Source organism: Bos indicus x Bos taurus, chromosome 10 (genome assembly GCF_003369695.1).
Source record: "Bos indicus x Bos taurus breed Angus x Brahman F1 hybrid chromosome 10, Bos_hybrid_MaternalHap_v2.0, whole genome shotgun sequence".
NCBI lineage: Eukaryota > Metazoa > Chordata > Mammalia > Artiodactyla > Bovidae > Bos > Bos indicus x Bos taurus.
Window position 1 is genome coordinate 9279632 of NC_040085.1, and position 19606 is coordinate 9299237.

The following is a 19606-nucleotide window of genomic DNA, read 5'->3' on the forward strand; positions in this document are numbered from 1 at the left end:
GGATGCACAGGCTTGAGTAACGACAGTACACCAGCTTTGGTAATTGCAGCACACAGGCTCAGTAGCTGTGGCTCCTGGGCTTAGTGGCTCCTTGGCCTGTGGAATCTTCCTGGACCAGGGATCAGACCTGTGTCCTCCTCACTGGCAGGTAGGTTCTTATCCCCTGTCTCCACCAGGGAAGCCGCCTAAGTCTCTTTTAACTCTACTTCTGGTGATAGCACCGTGGTAGTTTGAAATGATGGGCATTTGCCACTGAAATTGGCATATGTTCCAAACCAGGACCTTTTTTTCCTGGAAAATCAGTTGTTAAACGCTTACTAGCACACCAGGCCCTGTCCCCTCGATCTTTACCTTACTTTGCCACACCCCTCATTTCCTACTTCTTAGCTGCTTCCAATGTTTTGAGCTGTTTCTTTTTGTACTTCTCTTTGTATTTCTTAATTCCATGCTTTCTCTTCAATGTCTTGATTTTTTTTAAATCTTAGACATTGTCTGTTGACTTCCTATTATGGAAGATGAGGATCTGGCTCTCCAGCAGCTTGGTCTCCCGTCTTAACTCTACGCACACACATTTTTCCTTCCTCTGCCAGCCCAATATATTATAACACAACTCATGTTTAAATAAACATTCAGGATTTACATTATTACCACAATGTAAATATTGTCCATAAGTCATTATCACTATGATTGTATAAGCTTTCTTATGCAGTTCTTCTCCTGGTGTTAATAATTGTATTTTAAAATTTGCTTGATTTCTCTATATAACTGTGGTTTTCAAAACTTTTCCTCTTAGCAATAAATCTTGTCTTTCAAACAAAATTTGGGGAATTCCCTGGCAGTCCAGTGGTTTAGGATTCAGTGGTTTCACTGCCGTGGGTCAGAGTTTGATCCCTGGTTGGGGAACTAAGACCCCACAAGGTGCATGGCGCAGCCAAAACAACAAAAAAAATTATGTGAAGCCCACCATATACAACGGGAAAGTCAGAGCTGCCAGTTTGAAAAGAGGTCCCTCCCATTGAGGGCACTGTGTACAGCCGAGCAGATTCTGCAGGTCACCATTTACAAGAACAACAATGTGATCCAGTCATGAAAATCAACGCTAACCATCCCTTTGGGGAAGGCATCCATTCTGAAAAGGCAAGTCCACCTGGAAGGGTGCGCTCTGTCAGGATGGTGCGTGGGTGTGCGCTCAGCTGTGTCTGACTCTTTGCAACCCCATGGACTGATAACCCACCATGCTCCTCTGTCCATGAGATTTCCCAGGCAAGAATACTGGAGTGGGTTGCCATGGGGGCTCTTCCTGACCCAGGGATCGAACCCGCATCTCCAGCGTCTTTTGCATTGGCAGGTGGGCTCTTTACTACTGCACCATCTGGGAAGCCCACCCCCCACACACCCCCAGTGTAGAGGAAACTTGACCTCTCCCCATTCTGAATACATTCCAGTGATGTGGCTTCCCCTGTCCCTCCAGGACGTCACCTGCAGGCTGCTGACCAGAAGCTGCTGCCAGCTGCTGGCTACCTACTGACTGACTGATTCGGTGCCCCTGAGATCTGCCTGGGTACCAAAAGCTGAATGCAGACAGCTTTACTCAGGGACCACTCAGGGCAGCCTTCAGGATCAGATGTAAGGAGAGAAGGCTCTGGCAGAGAGCACGTGAGCTGTGCAAACAGGTGATGCAGGGCCTGTCAGCCCATGGCCATCAGAGCTGGAGGAGGGGAGTTGGCCAGCAATAAGCAGTGGGGTTCAGCTCAGCTTTGAGGGTCACCCCTGTGTGGGAATCCTAGCTTAGCTTTCAGCTGGGTGACCTTGGGCAAGTTGCTTAACATTTCTGGGCACTCATTTCCTCATGCCTAACTCCCAGGGTTTTGTGAGAGTTAAAGAAGCTACTTTGTAACCCTAGCAAATCCTAGGGCCATGTGTGGATCAATCTCTGCTCAGAGTCTCATTTAAAGAAACATAGTCCAACAGCCTAAAAATAATTGAAAAGGGTATTCCAGTTCATATTGCGTCCCTCATAGGTTGCAAAAGGGGATCCCATTCTTAACTTAGAGCCATATTCCCCAAATCCTTTTCCTTAATTCTCTAATTTCCCCCAGGATACAGTGTCAGTGAAGTTCTCCCAAGTACACTCTCTGAGGCCTTTTTCCTCTCTCTTTCTCTGCCTCATCCCTCACCCTCCATACCACTGCCATTTCTGTGTCATAAAAAAAATCAGACAACCTGGAGATAGACATTCAGACAAGAAGTGGGTGGGGAAGAGGTTACGGCAGGACACACACTCTGAAATAACTCTTGCCCCATCACACTGGTGAACTATAAGGCACGTGTAGCAGGGGCCTGCCTGAAACGGGTTGATTTCCTCCTTATTCAGTTGAGGAACTTAAAGGAGGGTGAGGTTTGGCCTGCCTCAGGTGCCTCTGATCATCTAACCATTGTTAGCCGATGGGCAGTGACTGGGAAAACCCTTCCTGTTTCCTCCACACACCAAAAATCTCATGTTAAACAACCTGGGGAATGGAGACGCAGCCTCTGTCTCCCATTTCTCCTCTCTTCCCTCCCACCTTTGCAGCCAGTAGGCATGGAAACTACCCCTCACCCCGACTCCCCTTGCTCCATCTTTTGTGGACTACATCTCCACTGCAGGATGTCTTTCAAGTCATGTACTGAGCACCTACTGTCTGCCAGACTTGTGAGCTGCTGGAGATTCAGAGACAAGGCAGTCCTGAGTTGCTCATAAACACACAGAAGCAGACTGCAGTTCTTTGTGATGGTGCCTATAATAGAGGGAAGCGCAGAATACAGTGAGCTCACAGAGGAGGAGTGCTTGATCCGTTGAAGGAAGACTTCCTGGAGGAGGTGTCATCTCAGCTGTATGATAATAACTAGTATCGGGTATGGGGCATTCACTATGATGATAATCTCCACACTAAGTACTCTGTTAAGCACATTGGTTCATTTAGTCTGCACAGCAATACTAATGAGGAACCTCTCTTATGACAGCTGCACTCTCAAGCTTTCCAGCTGATTTTATATCCACGTGTCTGAAAATAAAGTTGCTGAAGCAGTGAAAGAAAGAAAGAAAGGAAATGCGGAAACGGAGGCCCAGAGAAGTTCATTGACTTTCCGAAGGCCTCTGAGCTCAAAAGCGGCAGAGCTGTGATTCAAACACAGGCCTGTGTGGTTCCAGAGACGGTGCTTTCAGCCTCAGGGCGCCTGGCACCGGTGTCTAAGGTGCACACTGAACAAGCCCCTGCCGCATCTGGGAACAGCACCGATCGCATCCCAGGCAGATTAACATGGGCGCGTGTGCCCTGAGATTCAGACCTCTCCGCCGATTCCTGGAGCGCAGGAAAGAGCCGCCTCTTGATCCAAACCTGTCCGGGTCAGCTCCCCCTAGAGATGGGGTGGGAGTACAGACATATGGCCCACGAACTGCCAGGGCTGCTGCCCACTAGGCTTTGGTGGTTCAGGTGGATGGTTACATCTTAACTTTAGATGTTTTTACTTGAGGAAGGGACACCTTTCTCTAAGTTGCACTCAGATGTCGTGTGGACCAGCATGGCCCCACCTACCCTGCTCTGGGACCCTCCCACCACCATTCAGTGTTGGGAGGATGCAGCCACAGAGCAGTATGGCCCAGCTGGATGCAGGGATCCAAAAACATCAGTGGACCCTCTAGGACCTTCTGGCTCTTCTTTCAGGTCATCCCAGGGCCATCAAACTAATGCCCTTCTCTCTTCTCTTTCTCTCTCTCTCTCCTTGGCAGACGGGCAGGATCGAACCCAACTACCCCAAGGTCTGCGGTCACCAGGGCAATGTGCTGGACATCAAGTGGAACCCCTTCATCGACAACATCATTGCCTCGTGCTCAGAGGACACGTCGGTGAGCAGGAGGGGTGTTCCCCGGGGAGGGTGGGCACACGGGGACGCCTCCCTGCTTCCTCCCTAAATTCACCCCTTCTCCCTTCGTTGCCCCTCTCCTGCCCTCTTGGTCATCCCTTCAGCTAGCCCCGGGACAGGGAGTGAGGAAGAGGACAGGCAGCCAGTCCATGAACTGTATGGCAGGTCTGCTGCCTTTCCCGTGATTTCGTTTGGGGCTGTTGACTTTGTAGGTGAGAACAGAACAAAAAGATTAAATCTGTGATTTGGCACTCATCTGTGATCGCAAAAGGAGAAGGATCAGAAGAGGAACATGGGCAAGGAAGAAGGGGAAAGGGGGAGAAATGGATGAGCCATGAGCAAAAGAGACCCTGTTCTCGCAGGCTGGGTAGTTTTTTCCTCTGTGAGCCATGGTTTTAGGGATGGACACAAGGCTGAGGTTTGTCATGACTTGTCCAGGGACCCACAGTGATGGCCCAGAATTTGAACACCATGCATCCTACCACTTAATGAGGAGAAAGAAGAAACAGGGGAAGGAAAGTGAGGAAGAGGGAACAGGGAGACAGAGGGAAGGAGAAGAGAGATGAGAAGAGGCATGAGATGAGGGAAGAAAGAAGGCAGGTAATTTGGAAAGGGGAGATAAAGAATCCAGGGAGAGCAACATGTGAAGCTGCTTTCTGATCGCCCTTTCCCCAGGCTCTGCTGACTTGCACACGTGGAAGCAGAGTCAGGTGTTGGCAGCCGTGTCTGTGTTTCTGGAGAAGGGCCCCAGGCCTTTCCTCAATTGCCCTTCAGCAATGTCAACACACCAGCCTGGGAGCAAGATGGGATTTCAGAGCCTCAGCTGAGCTGGTGAGGAGGGCTGCTCCAGCCCCTGGTGTTGCCAGATGAGGGAAGATCAGACCACAAGCATCTCTCTAGTGCTCACTGGCATAGTCTGGGGGCAGGTCATAGACTCCCAGGATATTGGAACTAGAAGAAACTTTGGTGCTCATGTCTCCTGTCTTTCCAGACTGGCCTGAGAGCTCCTGAGAACAGAGCTCGTGGCCTTTTGGTTCTGAATCCCAAGCATCCAGCACAGAGCCTAGTACCTAGTAGATGCTTAGTAGGTATTTGATGGGATGGTTGGTTGGATGGATGGATGAATGGATGGACAAACAGATGGCTAGATGAATGGATCTTTGGATTGATGACTACACTAATGGACAGATCACTGGATGGATGAATAATGGATAGATAGATGAATGGAAGGAAGGAAAGAGGGCAGGATGAAGGTGACTAGGTAGCTGAATTGAATAGAAAGATAAATGAGTACATGAGAATGAATATAGTCCATCTAATGAATTATCCAAAGAAAAAGATTCACAGTAAATAGTCCCCACTGGTTAATAAATTAGGGGGTAGGGAGGAGGTCAGCTGGCACAGTTGTCTAGTAAAAGGGAGTGTTGCAGAGAGAGCTAATAGAGTAGAATGGGCTTGACCGACTCCTAAAAGTCAAAGCCCTGAGTCAACTCAAGAGGATTCCTGAGAGCAGCAACATCAAGGGCAGGGCACAGCATAAGAAAGGAGGGTAAGAAGTTGTGATGGGCACAGTCCATCAGGTTTGGCTACTTTCTGCAGCAAAATGGAGACGGTGACTGGGCAGGAAGGGAGGCTGTGAACGGAGGCCAGGAGCAGAGAGGGAAGGCTTGGGACGCCAGGGTGAGCAGCTGAACTTTGAAGTGAGACTTGTGCTTCTCAAGCCATCTGAACAGGAGCCCCTACACCTGTGCGGCGTGGAGACACTGCACGCTCTGGAGTCAGGGAAGGGGCTGGATGGGTCACAGTAGCTTTGTGGAAGACGTGGAACCCCAGCCAGCTGGGCTGGTGCTGGAATGTGGCTCAGCAGAGAGGAAGGGAGTGCCCAGGAGCAGAGTGTGCTCATGTACGTGTTGAGGGTATAAAGAGAAAGAACATGGGGCTTGGGAGCACAGGGAGAGAGGGGTTGGCCCGGGGCTGCTCACCAGAGAGAAGGGGATTAAGTCTCCAGAACAGAGAGGAACTAAGCTCTCGCTCTGGCTGCCAGTCCAGCCAGCCGGGAGCCCGTGCCGTGACCCGTATGTCTCTGCCCCTCCCCAGCCTCAGGGCCAGAGGTCTTGGCATTGGAGTCAATATCCCCCTGCCCCTGCCATGGCTGGAAACAAGCCCCTCCTGGAGAAGGGCACACCGAGGGCCCAGGATCACACAGGGGCTTACGTCCCAGACGGACCTGGAACCCAGGTCTCCTGACTCCCAGCCGGCACCCTGAGCAGCTACTCACAGCCCTGGCTTTAGGTGAGGAAACTGAGGCTCAGAGCCTGGAGGGGCTGACAGTTCAGATCCATCTGACACTCAGTCTCTCCGACTCAGCGAGCTCCCTATGCCAAGCCCATGCAGGGCGCTGAGGGCACACGGAGCAGGGCATCCTTGCCCGGGTCCTAGGAGGGGAGCTGGAAAGGCAGAGGACCAGCCGCCCCCAGGGTGGGGAGAGGAGGCTGGTCAATGCTGCCAGCACCGCTCTGATTGACCTTCCCATCTCTGCCATTGCCCCCTCCAGGGTCAGGCACCCTTCAACCCACTCCAGATCACGTAACCATCTTACTGCACCTCAGACACCACACCCAGAACCAAGGTTAAGAGGTCAGTCAGCACACGTACTGTATGCCAGACACTGTGCTAAATGCCAGAGCTGGGGAGGGAACCAGCTCCCGAAGGGACCCAGAGAGATCCTGGCAGGCCCTGCACGCCCACTCCCCACCCTCTGCTTGTGTCACAACGTTCAGAGCACACTGAGGGGGTCCAGCCGGCCTCCACCCCGCTCCCAGCTCTTTTCCCATATCCCCATCCGTTGAAAACTCTCCAGTGAAGTTCACCCCCCAGGTCCCTTCCTCCCCCCAGTCTCTTCTCCCTTAGGGCATGAGGAGGTCTTCCAGAGTCTAAGCCCCTCCTTTCAGGGATGCAAGCGCATACCAAGCCCTTTCCCAAGGGGCTCCCATCCTGAGGGAAGGCTGGGGGCTGTAACTCTCCCTGGCATCTGGCAGAATCCAGTTCTTTCCGCCGCTGGGTGATGTCACCTATTGTGAAGGGCTGTGCTTTTTATAGCTTCTGCCGCAGCTAGGGAGGGCGGCTGGCAGGCGGCAGGGAAGGGCGCTATGGCTTCCCAAGCCTCATGCTCCCAGCCCTTCTCCAGCAGCCACAGAGAGAGGTTTCTGACATCTCAAGGAAAGGAGAGAGCCGATCCCAGGAGAGCGGGAGGAGAGGGAGGGAGACGGGCCCCTCTCCTGGGCTTAGTATCTTTCCTTTCCCTTCTATTCCACTGCTCCTCCATCCAGCAGCGTCCTCACCCAACCCCCCAAGGAGAGGTGATGCTTCCCACCCCTCCAGGAGCTGGGGGTGGGCTGGGGCAGGATGTCAGTCCTGCTAGAAGCAGCCGGAAGCCACCCACCCCCCTGCCCTCCTACACACACATATAAACTTGGGAACCAATACCTCTTGGAGCTGGAAGGGAGCAACGCACTCCTTTTAGAGATGGAAGCACATAGCCCTGAGAGGCCTTACCAATGTGCCTGGCAGCTACAGAGACTCCACCAGTGTGGAGGGGTGGCTCAATCATTAGGCTTGGGACGCCAAGGGCCTAGGTTCAGATCCTGGCTCTGCCACTTCCCAGATCTGTGATCTTACCAGCTTCTTTAACCTCTCTGGGCCCTGGTTCCCCTGGTATAAAATGGTTTATCATGAGAGCAAAATGAATCTAGTGTTTCTTGGTTACTAAGAACTTCATAACCATTAATGTGGGCCAAGGCGTTTAGATATCCTGTCCCAGTGAGGGCAGGCTGGAGGGCTGGGACAGAGAGAGACCCAGACTCTTTTTTTTTTCTTTTTTTTTCAAAATTCTTTCCATTATGCACATCACTCTGTGCTTCTTGAGGCCCCAGTACTCCTTTCATCATTGGTTTCCCAAAAGGACTAAGCTGAATGCTAAACCTTAACATCTAGGAAAGAAATCCCCACCAGGCTCCCCCTCCAATTCAGGACTGAAGGGGTGTTTTGCCATCGATCCAGCTCACCACTGGCCAAAGCGAGAACTAGCATGCTTCCCCACGGGTGACTCATTGCTGAAGCTGCTGATGGTCGGAAGGTTTCTGGGCTTCTCAGGTTCTTCTGTTGGTTCATACATTTAACAAGCGTGTCTTAGGTGTCTATGATGCGCCAGGCACTGTTCCCTGTCCTAGAAATAGGGCAGTGGATTTAAAGACCCCACCCTTGAATGGAGGAGCTGACCATCAGTGGGAGGCCTGGAAGGCTGTCTGTGCCCCAGATGGGGTAATTTTTAGATTCTTGGGGCCAAGGAGTAACACCTCTTTCTTGGAATAGATGAGCAGAAGGACGGACCACACCCTCGCTAGCTTGTCAGATTCCATCCAGGGAAGAAGGAAGGGATGAGCAGGGGTGGTGGTTCAGAGGAGAGAAACAGGGCATTTTCCCTGGTTCAAATCCAGAGTTTGAATCCCAGCTTCTCCCTTCCTAGCTGTGCAACCTGGGCAAGTTTCCTAACCTCTCTGTGGCTCATTTCCTCACCTATGTAAGGAGAGTCATTAATAATACAATGATAATGATGATAAGTAACACATATCCCTTCCTGTGTCCAACCTCACGTGTACCATTTCATTTCATCTGCTGGCAGCCCCTTCATAAGATTCTCAACAGTAGACGCTCAGTCGCGCTCTCTCCTGAATCCTCGAGTGGCCTTTCTCTCTGCCTTCTCTTTGGAGTGATCCGTTTCCCACGTTAGGAACCAGTTACGTGGTCAGAAGATAGCAACGTTAAACTCGGAGGCTCTGCCTCTTGTTTAGGCTAGTGGCGATGCACTCCATTTCTAGTAGCAAACTGAATAGTTGGGAAGAAATAAGGAGGTGGGTGTTCCAAGACCTTCTGGGCAAGACCTTCATGCTTTTTTTCTTCTCACTGCAGAAAAGACAAGAGAAAAGAGTTGCTCTGACCTCAGCTCTAGGCAGTGTACCTGTGGATTTGCTGGATGGAAATCCTGGGCTCGTGGCTATGTAATGTAGTACAGCTTAATTGGATACTATCGGAAGGCAGAGACTATACCTCATACTTGCCCATTCCTCCCCACACTACTCCAAAAAGCGTTGTTTTTAAGTAAATACTAAGGAGTTGGAATCCATATCTTTTCCCAGCTACTTAGGACCGCTATGAACTTCGGCTCCTCCTCTGAGCTCCTATACCACAGATGTAGGCAGTAAGTACAATTTGCTGTAGCGATGTAACAACAGTTCCCCTAACCAGGGCTTTCTGTCACTTAGTAACAGTGTTCTCAGAGGGGCTGAGTAGGCCCTGGGCCTAAGTCACTAGCACTTAGTCACTAAGTGTATCAGAAAGCAGAGAGATCCAGCCAGACACCTTCATAATCACATAATAATTGTAAAAAGGAAATGTATTTGCATTGCATAAAATGGAGACAGACTTAATACCACATTCATTGACTATGTAGGGGGCCACAAAGCACATATGAAAAATAGAAATCACATCTAAAATGTGACCTGTCTAAAATTTGTTTATAATCCTTAATTAATATTAAGTAAGCATTATTATGGAGAAGGAAATGGCAACCCACTCCAGTATTCTTGTCTGGGAAATCCCATGGACAGAGGAGCCTGGTGGGCTACAGTTCAGGGGGTCGAAAAGAGTTGGACACGACTTAGTCACTAAACAACAAAGCATTGTTAAGTATTACTAATGTATTAGTCATCTGCTTGGTAGGGTATATAGTTTATTTCGTCTTTGTAACAACGATAATGGTAGGTGTAATTATTCTTACAGTTGAGAAGACTGACATTCAGAGAGGTTGAACATTGGCTGAAGTCTCGCAGCCGATAAGGTCAGAGCCTGGGTTGGAATGGAGCTGGTGGGCCACAGAGCTCTGGCCTTCTCAGCCACGTGCTCCCTCCCCTATGCACCAGGACACTTGGTTTTGCAGCTTTATGAACTGTGCCTCTCACCCGCCTTGCCTTAGCTGTGTCTGCTGTCGACCCCGCCAGACTGTGAGCTACTGGCTAAGGACTGGGCCCCAGTGTCCAACACGTGACCCAGGGAGTGACTAGGTATATTTCGTTGGCTTGATTGTAACTGACTTTAACTAAACGGGGCTCTGACTCAGGGATTTATGAAAGGGACAGTCCCAGACACAGCTGGCTTAGCTGGAGAAAGCGCTTTTGCCACTTCTCCCCTCCCCTTCCTTCCAGAAATCCGATTTGGCGGACTCTACTGGGCTTCCTGTTGAAGTAACCTCTTCCAGAGCAACCTCTGAGCAGATCTACCTACCGCGCCCATCCACTCTTTGTTCCCAGCAAATCCCTTGAATGTTTAGGGATTGGAATTCCTTTCCAGCTACTTGGGCCCTCTGTGAACTCCAGCTCCTCCTCTGAGCTCCTGTTGCGTGTGCTGCCAGCTGTTAGCTGTTGTGGTGGATCAAACAGAAGTAGTCTCTCTTCCCCAGTGATAACATTCAATGGTGTCGAAAGCAGAGAAGTCTGGAAGATTAACGAATACTGGCTCAATATGCAGCAAGGCTTCCCTTGTGGCTCAGCTGGTAAAGAATCCGCCTGTAATGCCTGGACTGGGAAGATCCCCTGGAGAAGGGAAAGGCTACCCACTCCAGTATTCTGGCCTGGAGAATTCCATGGACTGTATAGTCCATGGAGTCACAAAGAGTCAGACATGACTGAGTGACTTTCATTTTACTTTATGCAGCAGAAGAAACTGGATCCCAGGAAGCGAAGTGGCTAGAATCAAATGGGGTTTTAAGGCAAGACTCTCCTTTCCTTCCCTGTGGGGCATTTTCCACCTGAGACCCAATTCTAGCAGTTATTGGTGAAAACAATTCTTGGCTTCCCCCGCTGCAGCCCTTCATTCCTCTGGACTTGGAGCCAGTCCAGCGGCTTGCCTGGGCATAGACACCACCTGCCACCCCCTCCCCTTTTAGCCCCTTCATTACCAGGCAGAGCTGTCATGCCAACAAACCAACCTGTGTGGGCAGCTAGAAAGCCTCACACTCACAAGGACCCTGAAGTTCAGATTCATTCAATACTAACCTCTGAAAGGCATGTATCTCTCAATTTATCATCCGGATGAGGAGCCTGAGGCTCAGAGAGGTTAACTGGCTTGTCTAAGGTCATCTAGTTGGGCCCTCGGAGAAGGCAATGGCACCCCACTCCAGTACTCTTGCCTGGAAAATCCCATGGATGGAGGAGCCTGGTAGGCTGCAGTCCATGGGTCGCTAATAGTCGGGCATGACTGAGCGACTTCACTTTTACTTTTCACTTTCATGCATTGGAGGAGGAAATGGCAACCCACTCCAGTGTTCTTGCCTGGAGAATCCCAGGGATGGCGGGGCCTGGTGGGCTGCCGTCTATGGGGTCGCACAGAGTCGGACACGACTGAAGCAACTTAGCAGCAGCAGCAGCAGCACTTGGGCCCTGGGATTACAGCCTGAATGGACCCACTCTTCACAGCTTCCCTGGTGTCTCTACTTTACCCTGCCCGTGATGCGACCCAGGGATGCCTCAGTTAGCTGGATCCTCAGGAATCAGGCTGTTCTGGAAAAAGCGTTTCTGCTGAGACAGCCCAAGCAGGGCTCTTCGGGTCCAGCCTCTGGCTTCCTCTGTCACCTGCTGGCCTGCTCCACACCAGCCAGGCTGACCCACCCCTAATTTTCCACCCACTGTGCCTGCACCCACTCACAGGAGTGTTTTTCTGTCTCCTCATCTTTCCCCACATTCCCAACCTGTCTTTTCAAATGTGGGTCAACATCTCCTCTTCTAACCCTGCACCTTGTGGATCTTCCCACCTCATCACCCCCATCCAGACTGGATTCAGGCTCCCCCATCCCTGTGCTTCCATGGGCTGTCTGCCCTGTGACCCCACTGTGTGCCAATCAAGAGCAGGCATGGGGTGACTTCAGCATCCATCACATTGGTACCCAGGGCCTGGCTCATAAGAGGTGTATATGGAATGAGTGAGGCTCAACTTTCTGTTTCAAAGATTTTTCTTACAGGCCAGATTTTCTCTCCTGTCTCAGTCAGTGTGTATGCACTGAATGCCGTGGGCTCGTGTGTGTATGTGCTTCTCTGCTGTCTTCAAGATACAGTACGAGGTGTCCGTAGACAAGACCTTTTGCCCCCATACACCTCCACGTTGGCCTATCTTCCTGCCCCTTAAAGTTTCATCCCCTTGACTCTGAAAGCATCTCAAGCTTCCTGTCAAGTGCAAACAAGGGTAGTCTATCAACATGGAAAAAGATGCTCAGTGTTGCTAAGAATCAAAGACCTGCAGATCCAACAGCAGGGAGATGGCATTCTTGAAAGTGAAAGTTGCTCAGTCGTGTCCGACTCTTTGTGAGGCCATGGACTATATACAGTCCATGGAATTCTCCAGGCAAGAATACTGGAGTGGGTAGCCATTCCCTTCTCCAGGGGATCTTCCCAATCCATGGATCGAACCCAGGTCTCCCACATTGCAGGCAGATTCTTCACCAGCTGAGCTACCAGAGAAGCCCTTCTTGATCCAAGAACAAAAACCTGTGGGCTTTTTAATATTTTTTTCTCGATACTGCGTGGGGGCTACCCTCTGGTTACAGCGCACCGTGGGCTTCTCATGGCAGTGGCTTCTCTTGGGTGGCGCGTGGACTCGAGGGTGCACAGGCTCCATAGTTGTGGTGGGCAGATTCAGTTGCCCTGTGGCATGTGGAACCGTCCCAGACTAGGGATTGAACCCGTATCCCTTCCATTGGCAGGCAGATTCTTTACCACTGGACCACCAGAGAAGTCCCCAAAACCTCTTTTTGAAGGTACAGTTTTAGAGATATAGGTAAAGAAACACAGACTCTGCTGGTGAAACCTGGGACAGCTTTGAAGGACAATTTTACAGTGACTAAAAAAGTGAAACACTGCTAGGCATGGGTCTTACAGGAATACTCCTGGCCCTGCCCAAACTTGTATGTCAGGCCTCATCATCACAGAATGAATCGCAACAGTGAGAAAAGTGGGCAGAGCCCAGGTGTCCATTCGCAGAAGTTGATTAAATCCATCATGGCATGGCCACAAAGCAGCTGTCCTTCTGGCCACTTAAAAAGCTAAGGCAGGGCTATGTGAGGGTGTGGAAAGATGCCCACCAGCTCTTGTTACATGAGAGAAGCAAGTCGCTGAAGTGTATGGATCATAGCATCCCTTTGGATAAAAAAGAAAGAAAGTGGAAGGTATTGAATGTGTGGGGGTTGTGTGTGTAACACAAGCGTTTTTTAGTCTCCGCTCTTCAACAGTCACCTTCCTCTGGGACACTGGAGGACAAGAAGAATGTGTCTTTTTTTTTTTTGGCTCTGCCAGGTCTTAGTTGCAGCACCCGAACTCCTGGTTGCTGCATGTGGTATCTAGTCCCTTGACCAGGGATTGAACCCTGCACTGGGAGCACAGTCTTAGCCACTGGACCACCAGGGAAGTCCCAAGAATGCATGTCTTACTGATGACTACTGAATCATCTACCTTGGTCCCCACTCCACCCTCTCTGCCACTTCTATGTGAGACCTCATCTCATAAGGCCTTTGCACAGGGCGGTCAGGGAAAGACCGTGGAGCACCCTGGGTCCCCTTTCTGTCACCTCCCTCCCCCCAGCTGCCACCAGCATGCTGGGCTGTGTGGAGTGTTGGGCTTTCCTAGAGAGCTGGGACAACCACAGGAGATTATAACGTTGAGGATGGAAAAACATCAAACTGTCCCCTAATTATAAACTTTTTCTCAAATATGTTTTTTGAAGCTGAGAATGGTGCTCCCAAGAGTAACCATAAATCCCTGGCTAGACTTGGAGCCTCCCGTGATCTATATGTTCAGAGCTGGGTCTTCAGGGGAACGCATGTGTGGGAAATACTCATTTCTATACTCTGAGGATAAAGTGCCAAGAAAGGAAACCACATCAAGGGAATTCCCTTAGGGACACCCCCAGTTGCCAGCCTTGCTCCCCTGTCTTTGGGATTGCCTTTGGCTTTCTTTAGCATACTTCCCTTATTTGTTCTGAGCCATCACGATTATCTTTGAATGGTTAATATTGCATATTGCTATGACATATTAAATTACTAATGGTGGTCACTTAGAGTGTTTCTGAATTTTCTACATTGCAGTGAACATCCTCATGCATGGAGATTTTTGCTTATATTGAAATTTAAGAGCAAAATTACTAGGTTGAAGAATATAATACAAATGTCTTTATAGTTCCTACTAAAGGCGAAACCGGAGAAGGCAATGGCACCCTACTCCAGTGCTCTTGCCTGGAAAATCCCATGGATGGAGGAGCCTGGTGGGCTGCAGTCCATGGGGTCGCTGAGAGTCGGACATGACTGAGTGGCTTCACTTTCACTTTTCACTTTCACGCATTGGAGGAGGAAATGGCAACCCACTCCAGTGTTCTTGCCTGGAGAATCCCAGGGATGGCGGAGCCTGGTGGGCTGCTGTCTGTGGGGTCGCACAGAGTCGGATACAACTGAAGTGACTTAGCAGCAGCAGCAAAGGGGGAACAATCTGGTAAAGATTGCCAAATTGTTTCCAAAACAGAGTTGCTCTGATTTGTAATACTACCAACACCAATTGAATCCATAAGCTCCAGTATAATCTTGTCAACACTGTTTCTTTCAGTTGGCTGTTTTATTAATAGAAGATTATAAATGGTATCTCAAAGCTGTTTTCCCTGTTTTTCTCCTTTCTAGGAAGTGTGGAGTTCAGATTTTCAAAACATTTGTTATAAAGGTGTCCTAAGCTGTAATCACATGTGCTTTTTCCTCTCCACTCAGTTAGATCATAATAAATAGTATTAATGATGATGATGATGATAATTATAACAAGAACTATAATCCCATAGGTCTTTAGAGCATTTTATACTTTACAAGTTTTTACAATCAGTAGCTTATTTTATTCTGCCAGTAGGCAAAGCAAGGTAAAAACTGCACCCCCCACCCCATTTATAGTTGAAACTGTGCAAAGTATGTTTGGCTTGAGAAACAGAAGTCTACCAACATTAACATAATAATCAAGGGGTAATTCAAAGATCGAACTTCCCTGATAGCACAATGGTAAAGAATCTACCTGCCAATGCAGGAGACGCGGGTTCATTCCTTGGGTCAGGAAGATCCCCTGCAGAAGGAGATGGTGACCCACTGTAGTATTCTTCCTGGGAAATCTCATGGACAGAGGAGCCTGGCAGACTACAGTCCATGGGGTCCCAAAAGAGTCAGACATGATTTAGCAACTGAGCATGCATGCATGCAATTCAAAGATGACAGAGAAACTGCTCAGTTTCTCTCTCTGGGGTCACATGGTCACTCCTCTCTCTGAATTCCACCTTCCTCTTTTCTTCCTACTTGTTTATCAGCATCCGCAAGACAACCTCCAGGCTCGACATGCTTTCAGCTCAGGGTCCAGCACCTCAGCCTTCTCTGCCCTTAGTTCATCATCTTCAGGAGGCCTCCCAGCCTCCCAGATGGGTTTCCCTCTGCTCAAGTATCCATTCTGGGTGGGGGACAGAGTGAAGGACAGGCCATGTGGTACAAACAGGCGCTGAGGCTGAAGGCATTCATAGACGGGCGTGGGAAGGGAAGCAGAGATAGGCTTTGAACACAGCACTTGTTAAAATTTGCTCAATGTGTGGTCCTCTGGGCCTGGCTAGACTGAAACAATAACAAACATGCCAGCGATAATAGTTGCCAAGATCTGCGGAGATTTCTTAGAGAAGATCCTCCCAAAGGCACAGAGAAGAGTGTCTCTTTTCTCTCTAACCACCCCTTGCAACCTCCCCCCACCCCCCAGCCTCAGCCAGGCTCTGCCCACTGCCCTGGCCAGGAGGTGTCTTACTAGGCAGATCTGGTGTCCAAGGAAGGGCCAGCAGGGGCTTCTCCTGGCCCTGCCCCCACCAGCCTTGGCCCTCCTTCCGCTCTGCAGGTGCGGATCTGGGAGATCCCCGAGGGTGGGCTGAAGCGGAACATGACGGAGGCGCTCCTGGAGTTGCATGGGCACAGCCGGCGTGTGGGACTGGTCGAGTGGCATCCCACCACCAACAACATCCTCTTCAGTGCTGGCTACGATTACAAGGTGGGCAGCCGGTGGGCACGGTGGCCAGAGCCAGCTCAGCAGGGAGGAAGAGGGAGAGAGAAGGGCATCTTTAGGGGGCTGTAGGGAGCACTGTTACTTTCCCAAGCCTGTTAGCCAACATCACATCCATTCATTCACTCATTCATTTGCTCATTTGACATGCACACAGCTGAGCATTTTCTGTGTGCCCATCATTTCTGCAGTCCACAGAAGCTGGAGGCATCTTTACTGCCTTCTCCAGCCCTGATATACCAGAGAAGCATGCCCTCTCCATACCTGAAACTAACACAACACTGGAACTCAACTATTCTCTAGTAAAAATTTTAAAAAAGAAAAAAAAATGCCCACTCTATGCCCACACTCTCTACCTGACCATCTCTTAACCAAGAAGTAGTCTCTACCCTCCTAGTAGGAAAAAGAAGAACCCAAAGCTGCTGGCGGGGAGAATGCAGCCCCAACCCCTACCCCAGGTATGCCCTCAAAATAGATATGGAACCCAGCCAGGAACACTCATCCTTTTTGCTAGAAGTAGGAACTGAGCCCTGGCCGGGGCTGGGATCTGCCCAAGGACAGTGGTGGAGTTGTGTGACAGAGACACATCCACCTTTGATGTAGAACCCACTGACACAGTCCCGCATCCCCGCGCACGCGACCCTGCACAGGGCATCTCTCCCAGCAGGGCTGAGCCTGCCTCCTGCGTGTCTGCCCTCCCAGGTCCTCATCTGGAACCTGGACGTGGGTGAGCCGGTGAAAATGATAGACTGCCACTCGGATGTGATCCTCTGCATGTCCTTCAACACTGACGGCAGCCTGCTCACCACCACGTGCAAGGACAAGAAGCTCCGTGTGATCGAGCCGCGCTCTGGCCGCGTCCTGCAGGTGAGGCCCCGCATCTTTCTTGAGGGGTAGGAAAGGTATTGGGACCTTGGGCTCTGCTGTCAGCCAGCCCTGGAAGGAAAGACTGTGCTGGCTCCCCTCTTCCATGTACCCGCCCTGCACATCTGGGGACCAGCCCTGCACCTCTGGGGACCAGCCCATTTGTTCTGGGCCCTTCTCTGCTCGTAGGAGCTCTGCCTTGTTCTGGCTGCAGAGGGACCTCGGTAGCCTCTCTCATCCCCAGACTCTACCCCTCTCCCCAGATGGGATTCTTCTGCCTGCTCTGAAGACCAAAGTGGTGACCCCCTTCTGTACATGAATCCCTGGGTGCTCATCGTGGGCACAGGAGGAGGGGACTTTGGACTCACTGTCCAGCCACCTGCATGGGATGAGATGGTAGAAGGTGCCAGCCTCAGGGGTGGTTCCAAGTGGAAAGGTGGATGGTGAACTAAGCTCCAGTTTTGGTCTTTGATTCTGGGTCTTGACTCCGAGGAAGGGATTAGGTGCCATTTGGGAGTAAGAAATTTACATTTCTTGAGTACCAACTCCCTGCTAATAGTGGCACTAGATGGGTTGGAAAATTTGGATGGGAACTGAGGTTTACCTCCTAACACAAGCAAGACTGATGCATTTATCTTGGAAAAACCCAATACTGCAGGACCAGAAAGTCGTCTACAACGACTGCTATTACAAACAACAGTCACCATGGTTATTAGTGTCATTAGTATTTACTCAGAGCTCACTGTGTGGCATGCACTATGCTGTGGGCTCCGCGTCGCCCTCCCCCCACCCCCATTTAATCCTTGTGACGGTCCTTTGAGGTGGCCGCTGCTCCTCTTCCCATCCATTTCCCTCATGGGAATACTGCTTCTCGGAGAATGACAGACCGGAATCTCAGAGTTACAGGAGGAGCTAGAATTCAAACCCAGCCAGTTGGACCCCAGTGCCCCTGCTGAGCAGAAAAGATAAAACAGCAGAGACCTCCAACCTCCGTCTCACACCCAGAGAGGGTGAGGTACTCCTCTATGGTTCCACTTTTTGGCAGAACTTGGAACTAAAATCCAGAGTGAGTGACGCCAGCCCAGCTCTCTGCACTGCCCCACCAGCCTCTGGTTCCTACCTGACGCTGACTCATCTTGGCAAAGGGCCGGTGTGTGTTAGGAGGAAAAGGAGGTGCCCAGAGGCAGGAGCAGAGGCAGAGGACGGCCCAGTTAGAAGGAGGTCCTGGTGAAGTGAGTCAGCCAGCAGTGATCCAGCGTGAGTCCCGGTCGTCCTGAGCCTCAAGCTCCGCATCCTCAGAGAGCCCTTGCGGTAGGCGTTGTGGTGACGGCGGAGAGATACCCCAGTGAGGGCACTTGGCACCCGGCCCAGCGCCAGCCCTGCCTGGGGCTTGGTCCATGTCCCCATCCGCTCTGGGATATGGTCTGGTTTCCTGGTCCAGGGCTCCGTGCTCCACAGCACCTGTATTCATTTCCTGTGGCTGCTGTAACAAGCTACTGTAAGCGGGGAGCCTTACAACAGAAATCGATCCTCTCGCACAGTTCTGGAGGCCAGACGTCCACGGGAAGGTGTCCCCAGCTTCCGAGGGCTTCCTTGGCTGGTGGCCCCACCAGTCCAGTCTCTGCCTCCACAGTCACGCCACCTTCTCTCCTTTCTGCATCTGTGGAATCTCCCTTTGCCTCTCTCTTCTAAATAAGGACGCTAGTGATGGCATTTAGGACCCCTGAGGGTGATCCTGGGGAGTCTCCCCATATCGAGGTCTTTCACTTAAAATCACATGTGAAAATCACCCTTTTCCAAACAAGGAAACATCCACAGGTTCGGGGAGTGGGGACACGGATATGTGTCTGGGGCCCTCCAGGCAGCCCAGCCCCATACCCTAGTGTCTGGGGCCTGGCTTACCAGCTCTCTGATTCCATCAGGAGGCGAACTGCAAAAACCACAGAGTGAACCGGGTGGTCTTCCTGGGGAACATGAAGCGGCTTCTCACCACGGGGGTCTCCAGGTGGAACACGAGACAGATCGCCCTCTGGGACCAGGTCAGCCACGGGAGGCGAGGAGGAGGGTGATGTCAAAGGGTTGTAGCCCCGGGGCCTTGCTGGAGTTGGGGAAGGTGAGTTGCCATCCTGCCTGGATATTGATCCTGGGCCCCCGCCTGCAGGAGGACCTGTCCATGCCCCTGATTGAGGAGGAAATTGATGGGCTCTCTGGCCTTCTGTTCCCCTTCTACGACGCTGACACCCACATGCTCTACCTGGCTGGAAAGGTAGCAGAAGGTGGGGGAGGGACGGGGGCAGCCTGTGGGAGATCTCTGCCCCCATGGGGCCCTCAATCCCTCCCTACCTCCCAAGAAGAGCCCAACCTCTGCCCTTCTCCCGACCCAAAACGGCCCCAGTGTCTTCTATCAAAACCTACCCTTGCATCGGATGCTCATTTTACTTGGGTGTCAGTGACTGAGGATCCCTTGGGGGTGGACTGGAGCCAGATCTTACAGGGGAATAAGGATCAGAGCCTGGAGAGCATCATCCCTAATGATGTGATTTGAGGCACCTGCCAGGAGATCTTGTTTGTCGAGAAGACTGTCTGTAGGCCCACCAGCATACACACACCCGCCACACACACACCACCCCACCATCCCTAGCGAGTCCTGCATGGCATCCCCAGTGGGGCCTAGAAGCCAG

General features: G+C 51.1%; 1 protein-coding gene across 3 annotated transcripts in view; it reads left to right on the top strand.

Moving 5' to 3' along the window:
* CORO2B (coronin 2B) overlaps positions 1-19606 on the top strand; it is a 148258-nt gene that overhangs the window by 117270 nt on the left and 11382 nt on the right. For all 3 annotated transcript variants that reach the window (XM_027553061.1, XM_027553063.1, XM_027553062.1), the window contains 5 exons: positions 3770-3886; positions 15900-16049; positions 16764-16928; positions 18848-18964; positions 19087-19191. In XM_027553061.1, coding sequence (XP_027408862.1) covers positions 3770-3886; positions 15900-16049; positions 16764-16928; positions 18848-18964; positions 19087-19191 — 654 coding nt within the window. The remainder of the gene's footprint in view (positions 1-3769; positions 3887-15899; positions 16050-16763; positions 16929-18847; positions 18965-19086; positions 19192-19606) is intronic.